Here is a 21,894-nt window from a genome sequence, read left to right on the forward strand (position 1 = left end):
CCAGAATGGAACCACCCAAAACTATTCTTGGAAAAACGTTTTTTATTGCAAACAATAGACCACATGCACATTTTGTTTGGAATGGAAATATGTACTATGAAGAATGCCCTTACTTAAGGTGTCAAGTGTTGGAAAACACCCTAAAACAGATGATCCCAGAACAGATTTTAGTAAATAATACATTGCATGCTGTTCTGCATAGGTGGTTCTCCACTAAAGTCCATTTTGAGCTAAGAAATACTGTGCTGCCACTCAAAATGGCAAAAAATGTTTAACATTTAAACGTTGTAAATGTAAGAGACCCGGTATGTTCCACATATCCACAATATACCAAGGAAACTAGTGACCCAGGAAAATAAAACAAAATTATTGATGCAGCTTTATCTGGATAGTGATGCCTTGCTTCTGTTTGTGTTTGTATGGAGAGCAGAACATGCACACTGAATTGTTTCTGACTTTGGACTTTTTGGAAATAAGTAGTAAAAATCTAGTTTTGATGGCAGACCTTGCCTTTCTATAAATGTGAGCGTATGGCTGTAGAATATTTTCATACTTCAATGAGGAGAGGAGGACACCTGACAGGATGTTCTGGTAAGTTTGGGACAGTAACTCTAACAGACCAGTCCAAGTTAATGTCCAGCATATGGTCTATCTCAGTGGGACATTCAGTCCTCAACCACAACGCCCCCTAAAATACTTAGTTTCCTCCTTGTCCTACTCTACACCCACCCACGCACACATGCACACACACACACACACACACACACACACACACACACACACACACACACACACACTGAACTCCCCATCCTCTAAGAGGAAATGATAGAAAGAGACTGAAAAGATGATGATTTTTATAGCAGGCAAGTGAGGGACACTCTCAAGTCTCTCTCTCAATCCCAGTGGCTGTGTGGGTGTGCATTAGCACAACAGGGTTGAACAGTGTGTTGCAACAGTTAATCTCTGGACATAACCTTATATAAATTACCATCTCTCTTCCAAAAGCCTAGGCTCGCCAAAACCCAGTTACAGTGGTCAATAAGGAGGAATTACATAAACATTACATATTTTACTTAGCACAAGGGATGATATTTTTCAGGGAAACACGGAATCAGCATCTCAAAGGAATTATGTCATTATTTTATAGGGTGTTAACTGCTTTAAAGGGTTATTTAGTTCAAAGGGTCATGTAAGTACTCTAAAGTTGGATATACAGTAATTAATCTTAGATAGACAAGATAGACAAAAGTATGCAGTTATCCACCGGATTAAGGTGATGCCTAGTCATCTAGTCTTGTTAAAATACAAGAACTACAATATTTAATCTTGTATTTATAGTTTAATCATGACTATTCATTCATTTCTGCATTCATAGAAAAGCCTACAGAAAGAATGGGTTGAGAGGTCAAAACTAAACTGGCTGTTCAAAGTTTAAAACTCAACATTTCATTCAAGTTAACCTTAGGATGACAGAGGTAAAATTGAACTGTGAGGCCATCTAGTGGCGTTTGACTGTAATTTGTATCCCTATGTTTTAAGAAATATTCAAAAATAGTGTTTAATGAAGGTAGGAAATATGAAAATTAAGGCAAAACATTGCCTAAAAAGGTCAGTTTTGGGAGTGAAAAAGCATTTCAGGAGCTTTCATCATCTCCATTATTCCTTTCTTCTACAGCTGCCACATCTTTCCGTGTCTTTGACAGTCCGGTTCCATCCTCTCTGCCCTCTCCTCAGCCTACAGAAGACCACCTGTGGTCCATTGTTGGGTCACAAGTTCAGGCGAAAACAATCCTCCCGTGGGAAGTGGACAGTAAAGTGAGGGGTGCTATTTAAAGACCTGATAATGAAGAGGCACGGTGGACTCCTGGAATCATGTTCTCTTTCATCATTAACACACACACACACACACACACACACACACACACACACACACACACACACACACACAACACACACACAAGCTGTAACTCCCCAGTCACTCCGGCATTATAGAGGTACAACTAGTCTGTGTGCTGCTGATGCAAAAAGTATGATAATGAAAGATTTACCCAGGTCTTTATTTGACTGTGCTTTCTATTACAGTTACACCTTTAATTAAATCTGAAACTACTGTTGATGTACAAAGAGTATTTATCACAATGTCACACATGACTTGACTTAAGTCATGAAAATGCAAGTTTTTGGACAATAAAACACTTTTCAGAGAGGTTGTTGTTAGGTCCTTTCATATCTTCCAAGAAATATAAAATTAGACAAACTGGTTATAATTCCACATGGCTACCAGGTTTTAAGTATAATTCTTAGATGACCATTTAGGCAAATCCTTTATGCTTCTCGGGTTGATACTGCCGGCTGTGGCTCCTCTTTTGCCCAGCCCAGTGTTTATTAATAAATCTAAACAGAACAGAGGTAGTCATGGTCACACATAGCAGCACACTGACTGAGAGAGAGAGGAGGCTGGGTCAACTGTCTTCAGCCCCCCCCCCTTCTTTATTGGCACATACTGCTCCCGCTCACTCTTTGCCTCTCACTCTTTGCCTCTCACTCTTTGCCGCTCACTTTGCTTTGTCGTTTGAACCGCAACTGATTTCTAGTAAATTCGTCCTGAGGATACTGCATAAGGGCAAAAGGAACAAGCATACACACAGACGTAAGTACTATTATATTACATGTTTACATATGATGATTTGTGTAATTGATGTTGTTCAAATTTGAATGAAAGTCCCTAAAGAAAATCCAAAAAACTTACCATTCCTGCTGCTCCCAACTTCTAAATAACTAACTCCAAACAGACGAAAACTAAGTGTTCAGAATGCTCTCAAATGTAGGCCAGTGCAGTATTTGGGTGGTGGAGGTCTAAGGAATGTGTTTTGTGCCCATGCCTGGCTTGCAGCAAGACAGCTGGTGACTATCATGTCTTCCCCCGGGCTTTAGTCAGTCATTCGTAGCACAAAACTGTCCAGTCTTTAGATTTTGGTACTCATATTATTCATATAATCCGACCTTGTTTAATACAAAATGCGTTTTGAACTTTGGTCGAGGAGGTTTTGGAGAGGAAACAGCAGGTATCAAATGAATGTTACAATTGTCTTCAATGCCCTTTCTACATAACTAATCTCTGCCAATGAAAGTATTGGGTCAATTTGATCAATTACACTCTGTGAGTCTCTGGCCAGTATTGGCAAACACCTCAAAGAGTGAAATTACAGCTACATCATTCACTAGGGGAGATTGCTATTGCCCATCCATTGGCACAATGACATGTTATGATAATACGCTCTCTAATGTCATCTATGTAATGCCACTTGTTGGAGCTTCAGACGAAAGACATTTCTATGTGTTTACATAAGTAGTGTTGCAGTTTTTTTGTGAATGCAATGTTTGTTTGAAGTGTGTGTCTGATCATTGCCAAGCAGTCAGTTGCTCCCTGGGGCGTGTAGCCTTGCAGGACAGCTGCTGGTAGCATACCATTTGCTAAAATTGCCCCCTTGCCCACCTCCACTTGTCTACATGTGCTAATGATATCGGCATAACTTAAAGACGTCTGGCCAAAATATTAACCCAACTCCACTGCTGGCATGTCATCAGTGCAGGCCAGGCCTTGTATTTGTGGCATGCAGCACGACTGCCGACAAATGCAGCTATCTAGCTTAATATGCATTAGCTAGGTTGACTAACATATTCGTGTGCTTTTGTCAAGGGATGAGACGGATATAAAGGAGACTTCTACATCGGAAGTGGCTACAAGTACTAGGCTAAACTAATGGAGGACGATAACATTTCATCTGCTGGGTTCGAGCCTCTCTTCATTAAGGAAGAGGATGCGGATCCAGACAGAAACTTAATGGAACAAAGAGAATGCAACACAGCACAATCTGGACTCACTTTCACAGGAACACAGCTGAATCAATCAGCTTTAATTAAGCCATACTTACAGGAGATGGATAACTTACTGAAAAGTTGTGAGGAGCTCACTGGTATCCCCTTTGGTTCTCACTTCTCAGCAACTTACAATGAAACAAGCCTGAGTGAATCAACTCATAGCCACAGCAAAGAAGAAGACGCAATGGAGAGCGGTGGAGAAACAAGTACTTCTCCCCAAGCATATCTTTCCACAAGCTACATTGACATACATATGGATGGGGCTGGAACAGAAAACCAGCCAACACAAGGCCATTCTCAAGACTTGGGCCCCATCATTACCAGTCATGGAGTTACCACAGAAGCTTCTTGTCAAAACGAAATGCCTCTCACTTCGGCGGGAAACAAACTGAGTGACACCATGGTGGAGTACGAGGGTCAACTATTGGGGATGTTGGCCATGCTGGAGAGCTGTATGGAAGAATCTGGGATGGACTTTGAGCCCCAAGGCTGGCCTACAGATGCAAGCCAAGAATATGTACACATCAGTAAGACTCCTCATCTTTATAGGGGTACAACACTGGTGCCCCTACAGCAAGGACAGCCAATGAAGATGGAGACCCAGCCAATACAATTAGAATCCTGGGCTGGTCAACATGCGGGAGGAGAGGAAGCTCCCAGGGAAAGCAGAAATAAGGAAACACTGGGTTCAGCAACAAATGGAAGCCAGCAGAATCCTGTTCTAAGTTGTGACAACATGGGTGGCTTCTCAATGGAAACAGTGGAATCCAAAGACCAAGCGGGTCTTGATTCTGAGTTCAGGTTTCCAGGGCCATCAATGCCATTATATAGTACAGAAAATGATCACATGTACTGTGAGGAGACAAAGACAAGATATACCTTTATGTCTACTAATGAAGGTGCAAACGCAAAGTATGACATAACTAAAATTGAAACACACAACATTGAATTGCCAGCTGAAGAGACTCAGGAGCTCAAGATGGAAACCAGTGATCTGGGATTCTGCATGAATGAACTACGCGCACTAGGTTCTCATATGGAGGAGTGCATAGAGGAGGTAAAGCGGTTAGAAAAAAGGAGAAAGGAACTGCTGAAGGAGGTGCTGGAGTTGAGAGGGAATAAAGACGGAGAGGAGGCAGAGGGGAGCAATGAAGAGGAGACAGAAGAGCAAATTGATAGAAAAGTGGCAGAGCTGATGAGCGCACTGAAGAGGGAGGAAGAGGGGAGAAGAGAGGAGAGGAAGAAAGAGATTCAACGCCTTAGGGAGGAGAGAGCCAAGGAGGAGAGGATGCTGGGAAGGTAAATCTGGAGAGACAGGGCCTGCACGAGGAGCTTAGAAAGCTGAAGAGGAGACTGTTCGCCATGGCTAGGGACTGTGCTCACAACCAGGCCGCCATGAACACCCAGCACAGAGAGGTGAGTTTCTAAAGAGAGAAGAGGTAAGAAACTCCTCAGGAAAAATCTTTATCTGTGCATCCCGTTTCAGAGAAAGATCTCAACGTAAACATCTCTTTCTTCCTATCTTCCAGGAGAAGCTGCAGTCGCTGGTGCTCCAGCTGACAGAAGAGGCCTCCCAGCTCAGGGTGGCTCATCAACAACAGCTCTTAGACCTACAAGCAGAGCTTCATGCCCAGCACTCCAGTCACACCTCCAACACCCAGGACGAGCTGACCCAGTGCAGGAGGCACTCCTGTGGGGACATTCAGCAGTATCTGCAGGGTGGACTGAAAGCACTGGAGGACAGGTGCTGACACTGTCTAGTACTGGTTGTCCCTGACTAAGTCATGTTTTTATGTGATCACCATAATTATTGTTTTTTTACTCTTTACATGGATCTTTAGTGTATGATTAAATTGCAATTTTCATTAAATTCTCCAATTTTTAATGGTTGTCTTGGCCAGGTATGAACCCATTTTGCTCACATTGCTGAAGAGAAGGGAGGCAACAGCCGCAGCACTGGTGAAAGCCAAAGAGCAGGCTAAAGAACTGAAGGCCCAACTGAGACCCCTAAAAGAGGAGATCCAAAAGCTGAATCTCCGGAGGGCTTGCTTGGAGGAGAAACTCAAACTAATTTGTCTACAGAGGAGAGAGGATGTGGGGCAGTACAAGGTAAGCAATGTGGCAGGGGTAAGGGATCGGTGTGAAATGGCAAAGGAAGATGGAAAGAAAGACAGAAAATTTAAGAAAATGAACTATGTATCAGAAAAATGGAGGGTCCCCTGATACAATACAGTAAAAAAGCTATGCCATTCTTACAGGAGACAGTGTACTGTCTGGAGGACAGAAGCAGAGAGCTGAAGACAGAGTTAAAGATCCAGAAAAGAAAAACCAACGAGATAGAGGATCTGAGAGACAGCCTAACCAAACAACTACTCATTTTCAGGTAAGATTTGTCTATCTATACTGTATTATACTTTGATTTAATTATACCTCTAATTAAATTATTTTTCTTACAGGGCTGCCATTAAGGACCAGACTGTGACAATGAGAAAACATGATTGTATGTTCTATAATTAAAAAAAACTGAGTTCTGTGAGTTAACCAACTGACCGTTTTATCTGCAACGTAGTGAACTCCATGTTTTAATTAATGCACTTTACACACATTAAGTCATGCGGTTGGCAAACAACTAAAAATGACTTGTTCTTTTTATAACTAGACTGCAGCTTGTAGAAAGGTTTTTGTTATGAATAAAGGCTTTGTGTTCGCTGAAACCCAAGTGCGACTGACGAGTTAATGTCTCTGCATGAAGCGCTGAGAGGAGTTCATGTACTTATAAGGACAACATGGCTGAAGAACTAAACAGTGGGGCAAAGTAATTGGGTGAGAGTAAGTTCAGGAAAGCACAGCATGTCACACCAGACACGTAAAAGGTCTAAGCAAGGTGTCATGAGGCAAAACCGACTTTCACTAAAAGGATTATTGACTTCCAAGGCACCAATCCTTTCAATAACATTTGTAAGTAATTCCTAAATATTGAGAAACGTTGACCCAGCAGACTCAAAGACCAATGAAACACATTTTTATTAAGAATGCACTCACTGTACAAATACAAAATATTGAACATAGAAAAAGTTCAACCACTAATCTATATCACGACAATGATTAAACGATTATTATATGACTAAGGTACGGGGAGGTGGGACCACAAATGGACATTTCAAACGGATTTTATTTATTGTAAATTCATTCAGAAGAAGCTGGTGTGAAAATCAGCATCCAGGACAGTTAGGTGTTGACCCGACTGAAGCTTATGAGACGTTTTTCAGGACCAAAAGCTAGCCTGCAAACAACCGCTACCACAGTCAGAGCAACTGTTACTATGTTAGGCATCTTGTCAAAAAGCTGAACTGCATTTAGCTTTTTATCCAACATGTGCAGAGGGAGCTTGTTGTGGGCTTACAGTAAAATCACCATCTTAGGATCTAGAAAATAATTTGTCATTATTGAAAAAAACATTTGCTAAAACATTTCAGTATTCAAGGGAGAGCCAATTTGATTACAAAAATATATCTTTTATACTCAGTGCGAAAAACAAAGGTGAGATTCTTCCGGAAATAAGTTACTCAGTTTTAAAGAGTTCTTCACTGCAAGTATTCAAAAAGAGATTACATGATTATTCTCTTTCTTGTATTTGCAGTGGTTTACAGCATCGTTGTCCCACGGTAGAGAAAGGATGATGGGAAAAAGTAGCTGCATGGAAGTACAGAGGTGGCAGTTTGGCAGTTTGTGATGAGGTTGTAGGTTGAGACACAGCAGGCGGAAGAGTTACGCTGTGGCTTCAGGGTCTGTCGAACCCTCTGGATCTTCGTCATTGTAGATGTTCTCAGCCTATCAAGAGAAGCAGCGTGTCATTCATTCCGCCACAAATATTTGGATGTATTTACAAGTCAGTGGCATTTTCAGATTAAAAGGTTAACTAACTCAGGGCTTTCAAAGTGCCAAATTTTAGGAATTTTAAGAAACACCCCTACATGCCTAACTACTAGCTTTTCTGATATCTATTACAGAAAAGTGTTACTGAAAAGACGGATGTTTTAGTATAAAAAAAGTATTACAAACTGAAGGAAGTAAACACACAACTGGGTTAATACACTTACCATTCCTTTTTTTCTGTCTCCTCATTTTGCCCTCACTGAATCACTCCAAATGATATCTCAAAAATCATCTTGACTGAGATTTTCTCTTTGCAGTCGCTAGCTGTAAATGCGTGGAATCACCACACGACTTTTCCCTGAAAATTCATTCTTGCCTGCGTTGATCCACATGTAGTAGTTATGGTACGAGACATGGGCTCCTGGGAGCAGAGTCGCCTGCTGCCTGTGACCTAAACGTGTTGCTCCAAAATTCATCACATTCTACATTGTCTTTCAGGGAGAATGCTCGCCCTTAGAAGGAATTGTGTTCTCTGCCTGTCCATAGTAAAAAAGCGTTAATGAAATGTGGTCTCAGCCGTCTTACCATTTGCCAGACTTGCATAATGTTGTCTTCAGACACCGAGCAGATGACCCAGGGCTCGTTGGGGTTCCAGGAGAAGTCTGAGATCTTGGCTGTGTGGCCTCCATGGATAAACTAGTAGATTGAAGAAACAGCCAATAATTTCCATCATTACAATACAGTGCTGATGTTACCAATAATAGGAAATCTCAACATCCAAAGTTCAGCAGGCTTCAATAAGACTCACCAGTAGCTCAGGGGGGCCATCCTCTGCATCTTCTGGTGACTGCTCTTCTCCAATTTTACTACACACACACACAAAAACAGCCAGAGTTAAACTTGGTACCAAACAAAGTCACAGTACGACTAACCCCACGACTACACTGGGGAGACGTTCTGTTCACAGGCCGGTGGACCGGACCACACTGGGTGGATTGGCAGGGGAACGCCTCTCACAACCGCTATGGAGCTGCAATGTGACACAGCCAAAATCTACAGACATTAGAGGTATGATGTTAAGTTGTTTACCTGAGGTCCCAGACGTTGAGGCGACGGTCTGTTCCACTGGATGCCAGTATGGTCTCATTATGAGGGGACCACTGGACCTGGAACAGCCAGACACAGAACTCAATGGAATGAACTTGAATAGCAATGCAGACGCATCACGTATCACAATCCATTGTCTTTTAACTGACTATACAGATGTAAACAGAAGACATCCTGCTATCCTTATTTCAATAAGATGTCATGAGTAGGGCTGTCCTAAACGATTATTTTATTGTGTCCGAGACTTTTTCTCAACATGTTGTTGCGAGGAATCCATTCTTGCGCTGTTGCTGGAGGCAGCCATGTTATTATTTTTTTATTTCTACATGTTGACACAAATTATTTGACCCAACCCATTTACGTAATCAAACTATGTCGAAGTGATGAGCAATAAATATCCTACCTGGAAGATCTCATCCTTGTGCGACTCGAAAGAATGCAGCTTCAGTTTCAAGTTCCTCAAGTCCCAAAGAGCCACAGTCTGTGAGCGAGAGAGAGATGTTACAAAACACCCGCCAGATTTTCTTTATCTCTCTGTTTTCTAACACTGCAGTTACAAAACAGCAACAATACAATTGTGAAATGCACATGATATCACAGAGATGAACCCCATGCAGTAAATTAAACTAAAGGGTGACAACTAAGATGTGGTAGAATATTACATTACCTTGTCTGCAGAGCCAGAGGCAAGGATGAACTCGCTGTAAGGGTTGAATGACAAACAGTTGACCTCTGCTGTGTGGGCGTCTACTGCATGGCTGGGTTTGGAGGTGTTGTTCGAACGAGTGTCCCAACTGAAATGAAAAATGACAAAACACTCATGGACCGTGAAGATGCAAGATCACATAACCTTTCAGCTGAACCGTTTCATCTGTTGTATTAATGCCATATTTGACTTAATATCATGCTTCTTACATCATTAGCTTCTGGTCATCTGCTACGGATCCAAAGAGAGACTCGTGAAGCAAGTGCCAGGAGACGTCCTCCACCACAGCAGTGTGGCCAGTGAAAATCGTTTTTGCCTCTACTATCTTCCCCTCCTTTGGCACAGCACTTATGTCCCACAAACAGATTGTCTACATATTAGAAAAGATGAGATATTAATACCCATTTGGTGACCCAAATATGGAATGATACTGACGGAAAGAAAAAGAATCCTGAAAAAAAAAAAAGATGGAAAGAAACCTGACTTTTCTCTTACATGGTCATCTGACGCACTAAGGAGAGAGCCGGACAGATTTGGATTCCAGGATAGACCATAGCCTTCTTTCTGATGGCCTCTGAGACGCAGATCAGGGTGACACTCTCCAGAGGCATCTGTGGACAATAGGAAATAAATACACATTGTCTTTTTCTTTCACAGCATTACCAAAAGCAGATACGCAGTAATGGAGATGTGTTAAAATACTTTCAGTTAGTCAAACTATACCAATTAGCCCACTTTACTTTCAAAACAACTTTCCACCTTTAGCAGTGCCTTGTGTTGTGTGCGATCCATCCACTGGCGGCCTATCTTCCTTCCATCGGATCACCTATAAAAACCTCTCCTACAAAGCCCTCCATCATCTGGCCCCCTAATATCTCACTGACGCCTTCATCCCCCTACCACCCTCACGATCCCCCAGATCCACCTCAGCCAATCTGCTCTCTATCCACAAATCACAATTCCGCAGTTTTGGGGACAGAGACTTCTACAGGGCATGGCCCAGGCTATGGAACTCCCTCACCCAAGATTAATTTATTACTAATATTATTATTACCTGGCTTGGAAGGGTGCTTGGTGTAGTCAAACACCAGCACTTCTGAGGTGGGGGTCTTGGTGGCGATGATGCAGGGGTTCTGGGGCATGTAGCGGGCCCGGTTCACTTCTCCTTCATGGTTGATCTTGATTTCTATCTCGATCTTGCCGCTTACTGAGCCGAAGCCTCCAAACTCTGCAAGGAAATCAAGGACATTAAGTTTACAGACATTATGTTTATTAGAAGGTAATACATACTTTTCTGTCAAAGGGAAATTTATTCTGGAACAATATGTTTAAAATGGTATAAAGAATATAACTATTTATTCATTTATTATTATTATTTTACCGCATTGTTTAAATTCCAAAATTAGTGTTGTCAGTCAGACATGTTATTCTTCTCTTTGGAACAAAATGACAGTCCATGAAAAGTCTGCCTGTCTGACCATTCACACTTAACATGTGACTGTACACAGGTCTCCCACCTCCTTTTTCACTGTCATAATGTGAGGCTTCAAACTGGGCGTCATCGTTGGGTAGCTGAACGCTGGCAATGACCAGGTGATTTTGCTCATCAGACGTGTGGGTGCCCAACACCAGCCGGTGCACACTGTAATCCTTCCCCTCTGGCCTGGTAAGGGAAAAAAATAATGTCATTCACGCTTATTAAAAAAAGAGCACAATTTTGTATGTGTGAGAATTACTACTGGACCAACGTGTAAAAGCATGTACCTGGAGACGTCAGGCAGCCACTGAGCAGTGAGGCTGGGCCACTCTAAAGCATGGGTCATAACCAGGTCATAGAGGAATGGAGTGTTTTTCTTCCAGATCTTGTATTCCTCATTTATCACCCTCTCCTCCACCGCATCGTCAAATGCTCCTGCTGAGAGAGGAAACAGAGTGAAGTAAGTGAAAACAAAAATCGTTGGGAGACAACCACAACGACTGAGGGTGCCAGTGTAATAGGGAAACTGCCAATGTAACGTTATCTCAGCGATGGTGAATGCATTAATGATTGTTGATGTTAATGCTCTTAATCAACAGCCCTTTAAGGTTGTCTTTGACCAAGGCCCGAGTAGTGTTCACCATATAGCAGTATGGGAGTACGTTTTCAGAAACATATCACTGCTAACGTTAGCCTACCAGGCTATCATGATTACGCTTTTGCTAGTGTTAACATAACGTAACGTTACGTACTTATTATAACCACTGTGTCGCGCTGCGGCCTCACTTGCAACTAGGGTAATAATAGACACCGTCAACTGGTTTGAAAAAAAGAACTGCACACTTAAATGGAGATTGTTAAATTGTACAAGATGAAAATGCAACCGGCTTTTGTTATGACTGGTTACGATAAACCCCTACTGCTAACGTTAGCTGCTACCTAAGCTAGCCAGGTAGCTAACGCTAGCTAAGAGATGTCGGATAAAAACTGACCACAACAAAAACCTTCGCCTTAACGTACCTTCTTTGTCTGCCATTGTTGGTATCTTGAGTAGCTGATAGCCCACAGATACTTTAGGACAATTGCGATTCGGAGCCAAACAGCCTGGTCTCAGGTCCACTTCTGGTGTGCCCGCAGTTCCCCGGTGCGTAAAGGCACAGAAAACGACGCTAAGCTAACAGCTAACGTGAAGCATCCAACTGTGTGAGACGTGGTGGGTGCATTCGCGCGCTCTGTCCTAGCGGGAGGGCCGTCCTCCCACAAATCAGAGCACAGCGGCTGGGCTCGTGCTGACCAGCAGAGGGCAGCAGCTGCACGAGGCTCTGGGATGTTGCCTTCAACATCAGGTTTGTTGTCCTTGTTTTTTAGCAGTATGTCTATTACTGTGTATGTAGTCTTCTTTTATTACCGGCTTTTCGAATGTACATTCACTTGTCAAATACATTCCAACTGTCAAAATATTGTTATATTTGTTGCACATGGAACTGTCAATTTTCACATGGAAAAGACAACATGTCTTTTCCTGTTGGCTATTGGTCAACTGTAAATACGGTTGGAGTACAGACTATCTGATTGGACACTTACAGTAAACTGATCTCTCATTGGCTAAAGGTGACGCGGGCTCTTCAATTGCAACCGCATTCTCGCTAACCACTGTTGTGTCTAGAATGTCCTGACTAATAACCTAATATAATACATACGTGCTTACATAACACGAACATTTCATGTCAGTATGTCTGCGACTGATATGAACCACACGCTCGACATTCTAAGGTCACTGTATCCGCACATACAGACTCTGGAGGAATTTGCGGGCAGCATCTTGTTCAGAGAAGGACAGAGAGCAGTGCTCATTGAACAGTCCGACACAAACCGCTTCAAATCCTTCGTCCGGGGTGTTTTTGTATGCTTTGACAAGGAACTACAGCAAGTGCCAAGCTGCAACCAGGTATATTTACCTTCAATTATAAACTTTCTGACATACCAGTTTCTTGTTGACACGTAGCTTACACAATAGTAAAACCAGAGACAGTTATCTGGTAAAACCTCAATAGCTAGTTAGCTAACGCTAGCTGTCGTGCTAAGCTAACCTATATTATCTTATGGCAGTGTTGTGATGTAGTTCTACTTAAATATAACATACGTCACCCCTCCATTTTGGTAGCGAAAGAGTTGGGAACAATACATGTGCCTAGGGCTTATGCAGGATATTTTACTTGCAGTTCAACATTAAATGTGGCAGTAATTCTTACCGTTTAATACATGAACAGGGAACTGAAAAGGAAATCAAATTTATTGTGGAATTTGAAAATATCGTAAGTAAGAATTACAAGGGAGCAATCAATAGCTGTGTCGTCGATAATGTATCTAAGCCTTGCATGCGAAGTTTACACCAATACTTAGATAAGTGTGTTGATAAGTGTAATATTATGGATGTAAAAAACACTAATGATATAACAGGATTTTATGATATAACTCAAATGAGAGACACTAATGTTGGCCAATAAAGCATATTTTTTGTATGTTCTGCATTTTGTTTTTCATACAGATCTGCACTCTACCTGAACTGCTGGCCTTTATCCTTAACACTCTAAAAAGAAAAAGAAAAAAAAACATCTTGGCACACGGCTACAATTTTCTGTCCCTTGCTCAGGAGGAGCGGGATGCAGACCACTTCAAATTCCAAGGAGATATTACTCAAAGTGCTGCCTACATCCATGGCAGTGACCTGTGGAAGAAAGTCACAATGCGCCTTGGCACAGACCTCACACGGTACCTGCTGGAGAGCTGCTCTGTGTTTGTGGCAGTCCCTCCTTCATGTGCTTTCCAGGTGTGTGGCGCTCCTGTCTATGACAGGATATCTATGACTACTTCCTCCACTGGGTTTTATGTCCAGCCTCGGTCTAAGACACATCGCGGCGCTCAGTTCAGAAGAAATCGAGGTGCAGTGACCTTGAAAAGGAGACGGGAAGTTGAGAGTCCTACTATCAACAAGACAAGAAATAGAAGGGATGTAAGAGTAAAGGAGGGGAAAAGAAAAAGAGAAACTGTTCTGAAGGATGAGGAGGAAATTGGGACTCGTTTAGGAAAGAGGAGACGGGTAGGACAGCAAGAGCCCACATGTGAAATGCAACAGGTTTCCTATGAAACAGTGGAGGAAGGGCAGCCCATGTCTGTGGAACAAACACTATCTACAAAGTCTTTGGAAAATGGCACTACTGGTTCCAAACAGCCTGTTGAAATACAAAAATGCATAATTCCCTTGGAGGGAGGACCCAGCTGGAGATCAGGGATTTTCCCCCCTTTGCCTCCCTCGAAATGCTTTATCCGCACACTGGGATTCCTGTATGGGGGAAAGGGCATGCGTGGCTTCCTTCTCAACAGGAAGAAAAAGAGTGCCGATGGATGCAGAAGGCTACAAGGGCAAGATTTAGTACGAACAGTTTTCTTTGAGGGATTGGGGTATCTAAACGGGCTGGAGAGGAAGCCAAAGAAACTCCCTCGGCGCTTCTTTAAAATAGTCCCCCTGTTCAGTCATCTTTTGCGTCAACACAGGAGATGTCCCTACAGTAAAATACTGCAGAGGATGTGCCCAGTGGGGCAGGAGAGCGATGCAGATCAAGGGGAATTAAGCTCCCTCTTGCCTCAACACTGTGCACCTCATCGGGTCTACCTGTTCATCAGGGAATGCCTTTCCACTGTGATCCCTCAGGAGCTATGGGGATCCGACCACAACCGACTTCTTTTCTTTTTCAGGGTCAGGGGCTTCTTGTGCAGTGGCAAGTTTGAGAGGCTTTCACTGGCGGAACTGATGTGGAAGATGAATGTGAATGACTGTGATTGGCTGAAGATCAGTAAAACAGGTAAGATTGTCTTCGATGGTGAACCAATTTTCTCGTGCTTGGTGTATTTTGGCAGACTTAACCAAACCACTCACATCTGCAGGCAGGTGTCCGCCCAGTGAGCTCTCATACCGGACACGGACCCTGGGTCAGTTCCTGGCTTGGCTTCTGGACGGCTATGTTGTAGGCCTGGTTCGAGCCTGTTTCTATGTCACTGAGAGTGTGGGCCAGAAGAACGTTGTCAGGTTCTACAGACAGGAAGTCTGGGCAAAACTGCAAGACATAGCCTTCAGGTTGGTTCACACATATACACACTCCTGCAAAGGTTACACTTATGCAGTCATGGGACACACACGCTCACAATCTATTTTTTATTTATTTAGGGGTCACCTCTCCAAAGGCCAGATGGAGGAGTTGACTCCGGCTCAGGTGGCATCCCTCCCCAAAGACACCGTGATCTCGCGCCTCCGCTTCATTCCTAAGACTGATAGCTTGAGGCCTATCACACGCATCGTAGGAGCAGATGCCAAAACGAGGGTACATCTTTGATAATGACATTGAAAATTCTTCATTACACATTCATTATTTGTCCTTCTTTACATGTTGTTAGCGTAGGCATTAAGGACGTTTCTTTTCCCCCTGCAGCTCTACCAAGGGCATGTTCGGGACTTGCTGGACATTCTGCGGGCCCGTGTGCGCTCCACTCCATCCCTCCTGGGCTCCACAGTGTGGGGGATGACAGATATCCACAAGGTGTTGCGCTCCCTAGCTCCAGCCCAGAAGGACAAGCGACAACCCCTCTACTTTGTTAAGGTTGGTTTTTGTCTCCCAGTTTGTTAATTGTACTGGCAGAGAAAAGTCAGTGATTCATTTTAATGCAGTCATATATATATTCACTTTTATGATGATACTGCTACTAAAAGCATTACCTTGTAGTTATAGCACATTGTGAAAATATGTCTTTTGTTAAATGCTGTTGTACTCCTTCCTCATTCATTCATTCATTATGTCTCTGCATTTAAGGTGGATGTGAGTGGAGCCTATGAGAGTCTGCCTCATGACAGACTCATTGAAGTGATTGGCCAGGCTCTGTCACCTGTCCAGAAAGAACTCTTCACCATCCGCCGCTATGCCAAAGTCTGGGCTGATACCCACGAGGGCCTTAAAAGTCCTTTTTGAGACAGGTACCGTTGTGCGTGTGTTTGTGTGTGCGTGTGTGCGTGTGTGTGTGTGTGTGTGTGTGTATTTCTCATGTTTTCTAATACAGGCAGATTTACTGGAGGATAACATGGGATCCACCAACATGAAAGGCTTTGTGAATTCACTGCAGAAAAGAGGAAAAGTTCATCACGCCATACTAGTAGAGCAGGTGAGGTTGACAACCTCAAATGTTTCTTAAGATAAAGAAGTGTGATCATTCTTTCAACCTGTGCATTTAATTTCTTTCTCCCAGCATTTCTGCTCAGATCTTTATGGCAGAGAGGCGTTGCAGTTCTTTACCCAAATGCTTACTGGCAGCGTTGTGCAGTTTGGCAAGAAGTAAGAATTACCAAAATTAAATAGACCTATCTGGGATTGTCTTGTCATTGCTCATTTTGAAATGTCATCACATGCAAAGAACTTGGTATGGAAGGACATCTCACGCTTACAGTATTTTGTCCTGTTTTAGTTACAATCTGATTTTGGCCCTTTGTTTGTCAGAACATACCGTCAGTGCCGAGGGATTCCTCAGGGATCGGTTGTGTCCAGTCTGCTCTGCTGTCTCTGCTACGGTCACATGGAGAATGTCCTGTTCAAAGACATAACTGCAAAGAAAGGGTACAACAGATGGCTATGTATTTCAGATAACCTCTATACATGTAATAACACATCTGCGGCAGCAGAGGGCAGTGTGTCTGTATTGTAGCTCCTTTCTATTTATTCTATGTGTTATTTTCCTCTCTCTGTTCTGTAGATGTATGATGAGACTGGTGGATGACTTCCTTCTGATCACACCAGACTTACAGGAAGCACAACACTTTCTCAGGTATATCACACAATATTTTTTAGACGTTGAAGAAAGTTCATAAATGTAGTTTAAACATCTGTAAGTTTAAATAATGTTAATAATAATCTTTATTTGTAGAGTACTTTTCCAACCCCAGTTATGAAGTGCTTCAAACAATCCCACAGCAAATAAAAATCAACAATTTTCCAAGCAAGTTATAAAATTATTCAATTACATAATAAGAAAGATATAACAAATTCCAGAGAGAAAAAAAAAGACAAACATAAAAAGTATATACAGTATATATTGATAAATACTGCTGATTGATTGATAACAACTTTAGTGATGTGCCTGGGACTCATTATCATTTCTGTGATTTTCTGAAATTACTTCCCCAATCTGATCTTTAAACTGTATCACCATCACTGCTTCTCAGACACTGACATCTGTTGCTATGGAAAACTATCAGAGAAACATACACATGATGTATTTTTAGTTCCCAGTGTTGATGATTTCTTTACAAGGAGTAGTATCTGTATTAGCCAATCCATACAGGGCTTTACATTCTTTCTTTTTAATAGAAAAAGTTGGGGAGACAGATTTGACATGCTGTAACAGGATTCTGAATTTGTAATTTTAATGGAATATACCGGTTGATGACACTTGCACGTTATGTGTAGGACCCTGCTGGCCGGGGTACCACAGTATGGTTTGGTGGTCAACCCGCATAAGGTGGCGGTCAACTTTCAGTGTCTGGAAACATGGGCTCCTGCCCCGGCATTCGAGTGCTGTCCCCTCACTGCCTCTTTCCCTGGTGTGGACTGTTGCTGGACACGCACTCACTGGACGTCTACAAAGACTATTCTAGGTAAAGCATCCCTTCGGTTGTAATTATACTTCAGAAATATAGCCTCAAGTGTGCTTCTTGCGTAAGTTATTGGACTTTTGGAGTCTTTTTTTCTGCTTTCTGGTAAGCTGAGTGAAACTGCCTCTCTGTACTTTGTACCTACCCATAAACATTCTTGGTGACAACTCCCAGTTTGATGATTCATTTTCTTGCATAGAACACAGTATATAACAACATATCGGTTGTGTATGTGGGCGGCTGTGGCTCAGTGGTAGAGCGGTTGCCTGCCAATTGGAAGGTTGGTGGTTCGATCCCTGCCCCTGAAGTCATTGTCGAAGTGTCCTTGGGCAAGACACTGAACCCCGAGTTGCCCCCGGTGCTGTGCATCGGAGTGTGAATGTGTGTGAGTGTTTACCTGATGAGCAGGTGGCACCTTGTACGGCAGCCCCGGCCACAGTGTATGAATGTGTGTGAATGGTGAATGTTTCCTGTAGATGTAAAAGCACTTTGAGCAGTTGTTAAGACTGGAAAAGCGCTATATAAATACAGCACATTTACATTTACATTTACATATCCATTTACAGTTTTTTGTTACGGCAGGTTACTTTGCAATATTTTTTAATGGCAAGTTCTCTTGTAGGTTTTGCAGTTAGTCCGTGTTAAAGTTTGTGTGATTAATAAAATATCTATCTATCTTTTTTTTCCCCATCTCTCAAAGCTATGCAGGCCTGTCTTTGCGCTACAGCCTGACTTTGGGCTCGGTCCATTCAGCTGGACGGCAAATGAGGAGGAAACTGATGGCTATCCTCAGACTCAAGTGCCATCCCTTGTTCTTGGACCTGAAGGTCAGGGAAATGATGGTGTCTTCATTTGAGGATAAAAAACTTTAAATAAAAAGCTTGTCAAGTATCAGGCCCTTTTACAGAAGTTTGTTAAATTCAAAGTATGTTAAATTCAGCTGCAAGACAAACATACATTAGCTGTGTCACAGTTAAAGGATCACCATTTAATTTTCAGACCAATTCTCTTGAGGCAGTCTACAAGAACATCTACAAGCTGGTGCTGCTTCATGCATGCAGGTAAAGACAGTGACCTGACTTTTGACTATTTTTATATACTTAGAGGTTTATGCCTCGACGCAGAGGTCCAGGGTACGAGTCTGACTTGTAATGATTTCCTGCATGCCTTCCCCCTCTCTTTCTCCTTCTCACCTAGCCGTCTTGTCAAAAGGAAAGGCTATAAAAGCTTAAAAAAATAAACACAGGAACAGGTTATCAATCAATACACAGCACTGAGCTGAGAACTAATTGTCCTGCTTTTCATCTCAGAATGTAAATATCTAAATGGCCAGGGCACAACTCTGTTTTTATTTTCATCTCTCCTGTTTTTTCGTTTTTCTCTTTAGGTTCCATGTGTGTGCCCAGAGTTTGCCCTTTGGTCAGACAGTTGCTAAGAACCCCCTCTACTTTCTGCAGATGATATTTGATATGCCGAATACGCCAATCAGCTCATCAGGCACAGCAACAAAGGCAACATATCCCCTTCATACATCTGTAAGAAATATGATTTAAGCAATATCAATTATACATGCATTTTCAGCATTTCCTTTTATTTCTTCCCTTTTCTCCAGAATGATTTTAGGCAGTAAGGCCATGACTGGCATCATGCAATATGAAGCAGTGGAGCTGCTTTTCTGTCTCTGCTTCTTGCTAGTGCTGTCACAACACCGTCCTCTCTACAAGGATCTGCTCCCATACCTGCACAAACGTATGCACCCTCAGGAACACATACACACACCACACAGGAACTATGCCAGGGCATTTAACTTTGTGAAAAAGCAATTATCTTGAGAAGAGGCCAAAGGTGAAGATGGATTTCTTTTTTAATTAGCATGACATAATCTGCAGAATCAGTGTCAAAACTGATGGTGCAAGGTGTTTAAAATCATCCAGGGTTAGATTTCTGTCACAAGAATGAAAATGAAATGAAGAAAAAAGATTTACAGACACTTCCTTTCGCTGTCAGGAGATAATAATAATTAATGAGCCCCTTGTGCATAAAAGTGCACAGCCTCTCTCTCAAATCCTATTCTTGCTGCCGTGTGATGGCTACAATATTTATCAAATGCACTGAAAGATCCAATAATCTACAACTCACTGGTTAAACCAAATAGAAGTAGTGATGTCGCTACAAAATGGTACGTCCCTGGATTACTTTCAAATCAATGGCACCAAAGAGGTAAAAACAAACAAAAACAGCATCTTCCTGTCTTAGCTGTCATCTTCTTGACAGGGAAGCGCAGTCTAGAGCGACGTCTGGGGGAACTGAGGCTGGCCAGGGTTCGACAGGCCACTAACCCCAGGACACCAGTCGACTTCCTGGCCATCCAGATGTAGACAAGACGAGCAGTAAACCCTCAACAGCTCAAAGGCATAGGTAAGGTACTGTAAGTAATTAATTCTTCCCTAAATGTTTATATTCTGAGTTTGGTCTATTTGTGTACTACTTGAAAATGTGGCCACTGATAATTTACCCAATTTCTGTCAAAATTAAGAAGGTACAAACCTTTTTTTTTCTTGTCTCACCCTCAGGTTTGAAATCAGTGATTTGGATTTATCTTATCTTCTGTGTGCCAAAGATATAATGTATCCAAAAGAGGCTTTAAGAATGGAGAGGGATAAAGATGAGTTCTTTAGTCATCTGATATTAACACTTGATAAAACAGGGATTAACCTCAGTCATAAACAAAGAAGATATGATGTTTATTCGTCTTTTTTATGCACATAAATATTGTCAGCTATTAGTCAAATGACAGCTGTAAGTGGATGTTTTGTGACATAGCTGTTTCAATATGATGTGTGAGAATGAATGTTATTTTCATTATGTACAGTTCAGAACAATGTACAAAAGACTTCTAATGTTAAATAAATGTTATCAGGAAACAAATGTGGGTTGTCAGTTCCTGATAATCCTGATAAATGTAAAGCAAAGTTCAGCATGGCAAATTATAAGTCAGCTGCAACATTTTCTTAAGCTCTCTGGTTCTTCTGTTCCCGTGTTTTCAACCTCAAAGCCGTCGTTGCAGTAGGGATTTAGGTCGGTGCGAGCAGAGGACTTCCTGATTCTACAGCAGATCAGTTTGTAGAGAGCCACCAGAGGGATGGAGATCACAGGTAGGACACAGAGCAGGATGATTATGGCAAACACCCAGTCTGGATAGGGCTTCACTTCAGTTTGGGGGAATAGTTCCTGAAGAAAAAGTCAAAGCAGTATAAAATGTAATGTATAGATATTGTAACAATATTACATTTGAAAATGAAGTTGAACATAAGGCTGCACAATGAATCACAATATTTGTTAAAGGCAAAATCTAACCGTTTTGGATCAGTATTGTTTAACTGCAGAGACAAATGTTTTCCTAAGGACTAAAGAAAACATCTTTGATTGCTAAGGAACCTCACAAAAATCGCACTATAATTTTAGTTGTGTTCATTTTAATATTTTTTCAATGAAAATTTGAATGACATATAAATGATTATTCCCTCCAATATTGTGAATTGTATCAAAATCGAATATCTGTCAAAAATATTCTCCTCATCGTGCAGCCCTAGTTGAACAATAGACTGACATTTTAAGAGTTTTCTTTTCTTTTTATTCTCTCTTTGAAATAGATATTACTCGCAAATGTGTGTGCTAAGCATGAAGCTACCACCAGCAAGCAATTACATTAGCTTTGAGACTTAAAAGTCACTTTGTTGAACCAAGAAAAACGTCTAGCATCTAATTACCAATAAACAGCAACTCACTTTCATTTTTGTTGTTGTAAACAAAGACAAGAAAACATGCTAATTGGTGAGCTTTAGAGGTGATGGTATACTTATTTAGCTGTTTCACCCTTATCCATATAGCTTTATATTTATCATACAGACATGAGATTACATCGATTGTCTCACTTAACTCTGCAAAAGGCAGATGAGTGTATTTCCAAAATGTCAACCTTTTCATTTAAACCTGGAATATGTATTTATTTTTGGCTGTTTGGGTGCAAGAAACTGTAAACCACCACACTGACATATTTCATCATATGAGGTTGTTATGGGAAACTTTGGCAAATATATCCAGAAGACACAAGCAATATTTGCATTATTTCAGTTTTAGCTCTGTTTTTGG

The 21,894-nt window shown here is 41.8% G+C and overlaps 3 protein-coding genes across 4 annotated transcripts; 2 read left to right on the plus strand and 1 right to left on the minus strand.

The window, feature by feature from the left end:
- The first annotated feature begins 2,510 nt into the window (after positions 1-2,510).
- Positions 2,511-6,601, plus strand: LOC116677444 (uncharacterized). Its single transcript, XM_032507925.1, is given in 8 exon segments — positions 2,511-2,650; positions 3,701-5,174; positions 5,177-5,296; positions 5,299-5,321; positions 5,412-5,626; positions 5,784-5,991; positions 6,141-6,265; positions 6,339-6,601. Coding segments are annotated over 7 exon segments (2,163 nt in total). The 5' UTR covers positions 2,511-2,650; positions 3,701-3,763; the 3' UTR covers positions 6,400-6,601.
- A 286-nt stretch (positions 6,602-6,887) lies between these two features.
- LOC116677445 (histone-binding protein RBBP4) lies at positions 6,888-12,337 on the minus strand. 2 transcript variants are annotated; one of them, XM_032507926.1, is made up of 12 exons: positions 12,069-12,337; positions 11,336-11,486; positions 11,089-11,234; positions 10,626-10,799; positions 10,067-10,182; positions 9,781-9,941; positions 9,533-9,659; positions 9,269-9,346; positions 8,848-8,924; positions 8,567-8,624; positions 8,344-8,454; positions 6,888-7,713 (listed from the first exon to the last, which is right to left on the minus strand). In XM_032507926.1, exons 1-12 carry the CDS (start codon positions 12,082-12,084, stop codon positions 7,651-7,653), a joined length of 1,278 nt encoding a protein of 425 aa, XP_032363817.1. In that variant the 5' UTR covers positions 12,085-12,337; the 3' UTR covers positions 6,888-7,650. The 2 variants fall into 2 exon arrangements, with proteins under 2 accessions (XP_032363817.1, XP_032363818.1); XM_032507927.1 differs by having other exon boundaries at positions 11,336-11,483; positions 12,069-12,319.
- Positions 12,338-12,674: 337 nt separating this feature from the next.
- LOC116677446 (telomerase reverse transcriptase-like) lies at positions 12,675-20,155 on the plus strand. Its single transcript, XM_032507928.1, is given in 18 exon segments — positions 12,675-12,996; positions 13,597-14,911; positions 14,994-15,183; positions 15,274-15,427; positions 15,536-15,703; positions 15,914-16,079; positions 16,162-16,259; positions 16,344-16,429; positions 16,592-16,708; positions 16,845-16,916; positions 17,558-17,625; positions 17,628-17,745; positions 18,443-18,569; positions 18,742-18,803; positions 19,130-19,212; positions 19,215-19,253; positions 19,354-19,491; positions 20,017-20,155. Coding segments are annotated over 18 exon segments (3,321 nt in total). The 5' UTR covers positions 12,675-12,780; the 3' UTR covers positions 20,121-20,155.
- Positions 20,156-21,894: the final 1,739 nt, after the last annotated feature.

The sequence above is a fragment of the Etheostoma spectabile genome, unplaced genomic scaffold, assembly GCF_008692095.1.
Source record: "Etheostoma spectabile isolate EspeVRDwgs_2016 unplaced genomic scaffold, UIUC_Espe_1.0 scaffold00005097, whole genome shotgun sequence".
NCBI lineage: Eukaryota > Metazoa > Chordata > Actinopteri > Perciformes > Percidae > Etheostoma > Etheostoma spectabile.